The sequence below is a fragment of the Hyalella azteca genome, unplaced genomic scaffold (genome assembly GCF_000764305.2).
Source record: "Hyalella azteca isolate HAZT.00-mixed unplaced genomic scaffold, Hazt_2.0.2 contig12678, whole genome shotgun sequence".
NCBI classification, from domain to species: Eukaryota; Metazoa; Arthropoda; class Malacostraca; order Amphipoda; family Hyalellidae; genus Hyalella; species Hyalella azteca.
In genome coordinates, this window is record NW_025942630.1 from 419,715 (window position 1) to 428,371 (window position 8,657).

General features: G+C 38.3%; 2 protein-coding genes across 3 annotated transcripts in view; one reads left to right on the forward strand and one right to left on the reverse strand.

Annotated features, from left to right (window-relative positions):
• The window catches only part of LOC108668838, a 16,882-nt gene extending 11,913 nt beyond the window's left edge, over positions 1-4,969 (forward strand). The window contains exons 7-14 of one of the 2 annotated variants that reach the window (XM_018156092.2): positions 173-298; positions 823-863; positions 1,213-1,516; positions 1,836-2,379; positions 2,672-3,184; positions 3,485-3,547; positions 3,876-4,027; positions 4,391-4,969. In XM_018156092.2, coding sequence (XP_018011581.1) covers positions 173-298; positions 823-863; positions 1,213-1,516; positions 1,836-2,379; positions 2,672-3,184; positions 3,485-3,547; positions 3,876-4,027; positions 4,391-4,495 — 1,848 coding nt within the window. In that variant the 3' untranslated portion in view covers positions 4,496-4,969. The remainder of the gene's footprint in view (positions 1-172; positions 299-822; positions 864-1,212; positions 1,517-1,835; positions 2,380-2,671; positions 3,185-3,484; positions 3,548-3,875; positions 4,028-4,390) is intronic. The other variant, XM_018156093.2, reaches the window with a different exon arrangement.
• Positions 4,957-7,294, reverse strand: LOC108668839 (CD2 antigen cytoplasmic tail-binding protein 2 homolog; the record flags this gene model as incomplete). Its single annotated transcript, XM_018156094.1, is given in 4 exon segments — positions 4,957-5,481; positions 5,998-6,097; positions 6,491-6,682; positions 7,109-7,294. Coding segments are annotated over 4 exon segments (669 nt in total), but the record flags the coding sequence as incomplete, so codon positions are not given.
• Between the last annotated feature and the right edge of the window lie 1,363 nt (positions 7,295-8,657).

Sequence of the window (8,657 nt, forward strand, 5' to 3'; positions counted from 1 at the left end):
CTGCTGTGCTCACCACCATCACGCTAATGTGCTGCCTGCTGTGCTCACCACCATCACGCTAATGTGCTGTCTGCTGTGCTCACCACCATCACGCTAATGTCCTGCCTGCTGTGCTCACCACCATCACGCTAATGTCCTGCCTGCTGTGCTCACCACTATTGCTACTGTGCAGATCTGCGCGGGCACAATGTCTGGCGAGGCTCTGCTGTACGACCTGCGCAACCTGCGCACACCGCAGCACTCGTGGTCAGCTCACTCCGGGGCGCTGATGACCATGGCACCTCGGCCTGCTGCCTCTGTCAGTTACTCAGTTGTGACGCCTGGTCAAGCGTATTGTGTTCCATATGATGCACATGTGATATAGATACCTGTTTATGTGATATAAGATTAATTATGTAAATGTGATATAGAAACCAATTCTATGTGAGGTAGAGTCCAATTCTGTGTAATATAGCGACCAAATATACGTGATACAAGACACCAAAATTTGTCTGCAAAACAGGTATTCTCAATGGTTATGCTCATTTAGTATTTACGCCTTCAAAGATTATTTTCCTAGTCAAACCGAGCCCGTGTGTGATGAGATGTTAAGCCAGTTTCTCATTCAACTCCTATCGATATATTTTAGTTCCATGAGCCGTGGAAAGAACCGAAACCATTCTATTTTAGGTAATCTCTACAGCTCTCTTACCAATACGTCTCTTTTTAATTCTACTGTGGTAATATTAATACTTGTTTTCTGTGGATTTTAAATTCTGATATGACGAATAATGTGTGTTATTTCTCATTGCATCAACTCGTTTTATTTTCCCATATTTCCAGAACTTGCAGAAGAAACGCAGAACTCCTCACCAAAGAACAAAGTAAGTTTTTAAGTTGAATTTAGACTTGCTTCTATTGTGTGATTTTAATTTTTTGATGCGCAGGCATCATATTTATAGCTTACAATTATTTCTGACATAGTTTGGTTTCGATTAGCTGTAAAATGAGTTTATACTGACTTCAAGAAATAACAGTTTTCTATTTATTTTACATTTTCTTCTATTAGACTAAAGATATAAATATCCTACATTCTTTCCTGATATCTATTTGAGAGGTCGTTGTGTAAATATCAAAGCTTCATCCAACTTCTCTCAGATTATGCCTTTCAATTTTTCTGTTCACATCCTTCAATGATTGTGATCAAAATCTTGTTATGAATCTCAATAACAGGACGCTGTCGGGAGAAGTTCCTGAGATTGTGGTCGATGTGCAGCCGCCAACAGAGGGCGAGGCACCTTCCTCCAAATATTTCAGTTCCACTAACCTGGACGACTTGAGCGCCGATGTCTTCTCACCCGTTCGAGACGCAGGCTTGTTTGTCGAGTCGAGTGCGCGGGACAAGCCCCTGGCTAAAGACGGTGCACCGGTCATGAAGCTCGCAAGTCTGGGGGGCAACGAGGACTGTGACGCGGATGCTGCCAATTACGATGCTGACGGACTCCTGTCGCCTGTCAGAGGCGCTGCTGACATGGCAGTAAGTTGTGGTGTGATGCATCCAGACCAGTGTTTCCTTTCAAGATTACATCTTTGGTTAGTAGTCGAATTAAAATGCTTTCATTCGTGCAGTTACGTTGTGCAGTTAGTTCCATCTAACATCTCGTGCTGTAAAGAAACAGGTTTAGATTTTCTAATTTACCCTAAATTGTAATATACTCTCAGAAAGTCTGTCGCTATATTTAAGTGTAGTGTGTCATGCAACTAAGTGCCATCTTCCGCGTTTTGTACTTTTATCTTTAATTTAACAAATATTAATTTGAAAGCTTATCCACTTTCATTGCAGTAGTTTTCTCCAGTTTCAGGCAGATGACATGCACCGGACGCCTTATGCCTCTTCCCGCAATGAGGCCCTGGTAACTGACTCGTCCATCTCATTGACACCTCGCAGCTCCAGACGCGATGAGTCGATCCGTTCTTCACTGCTTCGGATGGCGGGAGAAAAGTCAACTTATTTGTCCCCAAAACGACTAGCAGGGAAAGATTTGCATGCAATATCCCCTGAACGCTTGATGTCGAGTATTTCAGCTGTAACTTCCCCTCGGCAAAATCTGAATAAGTTGGACGTAGTGCCACTATCTGCCAAGGAATCAATTGAGCCTTTTACCACTCTTGAAATGAAACAATCTGAGAAACCTTCTTTATCACGCGGCCCTTTTATAAAGAAACCTTCGGATGAGCATGGCTCAACCAGTGCTTCCAAGGCTTTAGAATCGCATTTTATTGTTGAAACTGCCTCTCAAACGTCAGGCCAAACCAATGATGTCATCTTGGACCGTGGCTCAAAGACACAGCAGAGCTTTCCTTCTCCTGCCATGGCCGACACGCGGCTATTTTATGAAGGTTAGTAAAGCTGATAAATGCAGTTATTTAGCAGAGGACGTGCAAAAATATTGTATATTATAGGGAAATTATAATACAGTATTTCATCTCTCTCGGTCCTACTTTGCTTTGCAGCCCATGAAAGGAAGATATAATTATCAATTCGTTTACTAACAGCTCTATTTTGTTATTGTTCGCTGATTCATATTGTTACTAGAATTTGTGAAAGTAAATAACTACCTGATAACTTTTGATAAGGTGCATAATTAATATGAATTGTTTTCATTTATATTTTAAATCACTGGGATTATAGACGACGTGCTGTCGCCATTACGAGATGGTCTTGCTGTCGAGCCTGCTTGCGTTTGGTCATCGAAGAAGGTGAGCGACCGCCTTGCTGCTATTGATGATCTTGTACGCAGCAGCGTTTCACCTACCGGCTCACCATCCCGCAGTAAAACTCATCATGATTCGAAAATTACTCACCTATCTCCTAAAGATAAGGAAAATGTTCCTCAAAAAATTCCTTTTTCTCCTGCGTTTGATCCATCAAATTCGACCAACGTTAGAATGAACGAAAGTCAGTTACATAACTCGCCCAGACCAAAAACAGCAATGCCAACTGTCATCGATGCCCCTCAAAACCAAGATAAATTGCTAAGTAGACTCACTGAACATGCATTGCATGAAGCGTCAAATAAAGACTTTCAATTTGAAAAGAAAACTCCGAGAAATTCTGCAACTAACTCTACTTTGGAGTGTCTTCTGAAAAACTATGAAAACATCGTGAATAAACTTGCTGTCCTGGAATCGCCTTCTGCCAGGGGTGAGATTCGTTGTTACAAGTAATGATGTGAAGATAGCATTTATTTTCTGCAAAGTGTTTATAGAATAAGTCCATTTATAGACCACTGCAAATATTTTATCAGTGAATAGATTAATTTAAACTTTCACGCAGAAGCTGAATAAATTAGGCATTAGAAGCTCATATTGTCTATAAAAATACGATTTCAGATTAAAATAAAATATCGGCGTGAAAAGAGCGGGCAATATTCAAGATGCATGGTTTCATTCATGGCAAAGAAAAACCTCATCTAAAACACTGATGAGTTGTTTTGATTTCCAGGCTCTGACGAGCCGCCAACTGAAACTGAAACGACCGGCCAGGAAGACGCTGCGCCTCCCGCTAGTGAGTTGTCTTTTTCATTACGCTATATATGTTTGACGACACGTGGTTGTTGAACTCTATATTTTAATAATTTTGTTGCTAGCTAATTGCTCTCATTCCTGCATGGCAGTAAGAGAATAATTTTTTATCATTTTTAGTATACCATCTCCGTTTTTACATGGCTTGACTACACCAGTTCCTTGTCACCATTTTTGTCGCTGAAGTAGGCATGATCTAACTTCCTTTTCGTTTGTTCAAGATCATTATAGAGTGAATTGGATGCTCAATTGGAACGACAAATTCGATTGGGGGCTTTGCGAGCTAAAGTTTTACGTTTGTTGCAATTTAGTTACAGGCAATACTAGTGCAACATCGCAGTCGTTGACGCTGGCGCTGGTGCGGAGCTGCGTTGCAGATTCGCTGGATGAGCTCGAGACGAGAATCAACAGACGCTTCATCCACCTCAACTACACGCTGCTCACCACGCTCGTACAGCAGACGGTCGGTGTCTGGACATTAGGCGCAAATATAGCCTACTAAAATCTGCTTTGCCTCTCATCCAGACAGCGCACATTTAAATTTGTTCGATATTTTTAGCAAGAAAATGAAATCGATTTCAAAATGCCACTATCTCGAATTATTCCCAAGTTTCGCTTCAAATTAATGAAATACGACTGGTGTATGTTTGCGGCGGACCTAGCGAGTGTCAAATATATTTCTTTTGACTAACTTCTTCCTAAATCAAGCGAATCTTTTTATATTAAAGTATTTTTTTATGTGAAATGAATTAATATTACTGTTCACCTATTTACTTTTACAATTACCGAGTCTTCTCTAATTTTGTTCTCTTCTTGATTTCTTCAGCGTGAGATTGAGGAGTTGCATAAAAAATATTCCCTCAATGAGGAACTGCTCGAAGAAAACCTTAGACTGCAAGAAGAAATTCGCTACCTTCGAGCTAACTACTGAATTTTGCTTGCATAGTTTTCATTAGGAAAAGCAAGGTAAATAATATTTGTTGATGTATGATTTTATGCGTAAGCAGTACGTAAGTATTGGATCGCAATGTTATCACACTCGCGTCATTACCGTGACTTGCCTGAAAAAGTAAAATTTTCCTCGCCAATATAGATTCTCTAATACATTCTAAGGAGGCTATAACAGATAGATTTTATATATTAAGGATCGTGTCTACTGCGTGATGCATACCTATTATATTTGTTCATCGTACAATTCGTTGTTTAACTACATAATAGTATATAATAACAGTGGCTGGGTTTATAATATTCATTACGAACCCAATTTCCGACTCTGAATTAATAACTTATTGCCGGTTAATAAGAAATATTAATGGTAACCTTGTAACTGTAGATATTGTTTTATATGTCCTGGATTTTGCAAAGGTAGGACATTTTGAATGGTAATAAAAGTGGTCAAACAAAACGTTTATTTCATTTCGATATATTATACACGATTGAAATTGAATTAGGCTTTGTCACACAAACAGTTTCACAAGTCAATATTCGCACGAAAAAGATGTAAGACAAAAAACCAAGATAACATAATATTAATCAAACATTTTTGCAACGGTTCATTTTGAGGACCTTACTTAGGGCAATTTCAAGTAGTAATTTGTTATGTTGTCGGAAAGTTTTAGCCAATAAATTCGAAACATGTAACGAAAAACTCAATGAGAGAACATAATAATCAAAATACTATCGACCAACTATTTTGGTTTCTTAACTAAGGTTCACGCCGGAGAGTTTAGACGTAGAGTTCGAAGTCAATCCTGTTAGTGTGATACCAGGCGGTATCACTGCTACCCATTTTCCTGACATAGGCGCCCTTGCTTAGCTTGCCGCTCTCCTGCCACTTGACCAGCTCACTGGCCGTGTAGGGACCTTCGAGCTCAGCTTCATCCTTGTTCTCCCAGCGTAGCTGCCACCGCACCTCCTCTGTTATCAAATACATGCAGATCATAACATTACTTCCAAATTGTAATGATAATATTTACATATGAATTTTGAAGAGAAGACTGATGATCTGTTATTTCTGTGTAAAAACGAATCTTTCATTAAACTGATTTTCATAAGCCTTTCACCAAGGTTAATCGGTCCAAAAAAAAATCCGGTATTAATATAGTTGCACAGCAGGAAGTACCTGGAATGACTTCAAATAATGTACCATAAGTGATCTTCATGTGCCTATTGATAATGATGCATAGAAAAACCACGAGCTTATCAACAGCCATTATCCTCCTGTTAATGGAATATTGTTAGTGTTAAACAATACGCCTTAGGGGCCACTGCGTTGGCACATTTCTCCCTACGCTAGACTAGAGCGACTCACCATATGATATGAGAGATATGCGTTGGCATATGTCTCCATACGCTTGACTAGAGCGACTCACCATATGATATGAGAGTTATGCGTTGGCATATCTCTCCCTACGCTAGACTAGAGTGACTCACCCAGTGCAGAGCCTCCCAGCGCCGCCTCTCCCTGCTTCGCCGCCTCGCTCACCTCGGCGAACATATCCAAGGCAGGCTCGTTGTTCTCTGCACGCTTCACCTGGTGAGTTAGAGGCACAAACATCAATGGTTAATTATGAAAACTTTCAAGCTGCAGCTTCTTGATTTTTCTTGTATCACAATCTATGATTTGTGGATGCATACTAGTCGTAATAAAAAAAATATAATGATTATCAATCACTTTTAATAATACAATGATTTTGAAGTATATTATACTTCTGGGATGTGAAAACTAGCTTTAGAAGGTAAATATTATTTTACTGTTGCAAGATGTTTTGATCCACTAGGATGAAACACTAATGAAAAAATTCCAGTAATTCGATAAAAAAAGTTTGAACTGATACTTAACTCACCCCCACGAAGGTGATGTACCGAAAATACTGCTATCAAATAGGCAATAAGCCAATTTCTCTAAACATTCCCAGCAACTCACTTTAACGGAGATCATTTCATAAGTTTCCTGATAGACGTCCATGTTGCCCAGCTCCACAATTTTGTTCACAAGCTCAGTGAGTTGCAGCATCGCCTCCATGTTCCCGCTGCTCTCAGGCTCTGAATTTTGTTTTTGTTGCTTCTTTAGCTTCCATTTCTGAGCAGATGTCAGCTTTTTACCGCCTCCCAACCTCTAAATAAAACTATAGGTTAGAATGTAAAGTAATATAAAATAAAGTGGTGTTGTTGAGAATGTTGCAATAATTATGTAATACCGTATGTTAGAGTAGTTATAGAATATGTACTATGAAATCTTCCATAAGCACCCAGTCCTGACCATTATGACACAATCAAGCTCAGTTGTAGTTACAATTGAACACAACTACTATCATAATATATCATAACATCATATTTACACTTGCAGCATGATCGCACCTTAATACGTAAAACGAATCTCCCTTTGCCCACAATTGTGCCAATACCTCGTGTCTTTAACTTAAAACCAATTTACGGAGAGTTTCTGAACTTCAATTGTTTGAGTTTATAGCAAATCTATTCTGATCATTCCTTTGAAAAAGATGGTTATATTTGGCAGCAGAAAACAATTGAGCTTGTTTACCTTGAGTGCCTTCTGAACAGTTTCTTCTGGCTTCAGATGCAGCATCAACTGCTTGTATATCACTAATTCCTTATTGCCAGTTGCTTGTTCTGCTGTTGTACTGTTATCCGCCGTCTCTTCAGCTCCCTCATCATCACTCTCGTCATCCGAGCCATACTTATTCTTTACATCTTCTCCGTGTTTTACCTGCATAACATGAAGCATTATTAGATCAAATCAATCGATGGGTTTTGAACGACCTCACTCAAATACACAAACAATCAAACAAAATTATTTGATGATGCAAAAGTAGAGCACAATAAATTTTTACGACAGCAAATGAAAATTCATTAAATACTTACAATGAGTTTCTGCAGTTTTTACTTTAATTTGTTCAATAGAATAATAAATTTTACAGGAGCAAACAAGAGCTTCTACTTAATTATGAATTTAGATTTATTCTTTTAGGCAAATGGGAAGTAATTCACAAAGGATCTAATTTGCAACCATTGTGTACATGAGGGTGTGGCAATATTTTTATCTACACAGCAATTAAGGGGAGCGCCGCGGTCAAAAAAAAAAAAAAAACTTTTTATCTACCACCCGATTATTTCGAAACTTGGTACACATATGTTGAACAGAAATCTAAGACCTTTTTGTTCATGTGAATTTTTCCAAGAAATGAAATATAACGTGAAATTCATAGGAAACGGCAAAAAAGGGGTAGGTACCTACTGTAGAAAACTAGTTATCTCATACTAGAATTAACGTGCTACAACATCGAGAGACGTATCATTCGATTCGTAAAAACCATATCTAGCGATTCATCAATTTATTTTTCCAAGTTCATATTTGTTCGTGTGTGGGTTATTGGTTATTGCTCGATTTTTGTATTTACGTCTCCCCGCCCCCTTTTGCAAAATACAATTCAAACAATATTGAATTAAAAAAATGAATTAGTGAATCGCTAGATATTGATTTTACAAATCGACTAGTATATCTCTCAATGCAGTAGCTTGAAAATCATATGAGGAACCGAAATAGATTTTTAAGATGACGTATTTGGGAAATTTTAATTAGTAAGGGTAGTCAAATAAGTAAAATTGAATGAGAAAAGAATAAAATGCTAAAAAAATTATAATACTGTAGCCCCAGCTTTTCCACTGCCAATTACTCGTATTTAGGATACCATTACGGGCTCTTAGATTTATTTTTGTCCAGTTTTACGCCTGCAATAAGCTAAAAATGTCAAATTCTAATATATTCGTGTATATAAAATGGTCATTTTACACAAGTTCAAAACGGCCTAACGCAAAAAGTATTGCAAGCAAATCTTTGCTATTTGCTTTTTTGGACGCTCCTTGTTTGCAGCTTCAAAATGAGTCGAAACAAATTGCAATTAAAGTAAATCATGATCTATAATTCTAATTTTTCAATTTAATCTCTGTACATTTTGTTGAAAAATGATCATTTCATATAATTTGAAAGTTTTATGCAAAAACTAGAGCACGCACATAAATGTGTTTTGATGCGTAAAGGCCCGTTCACACTAGGGGGCAACACACGGGCG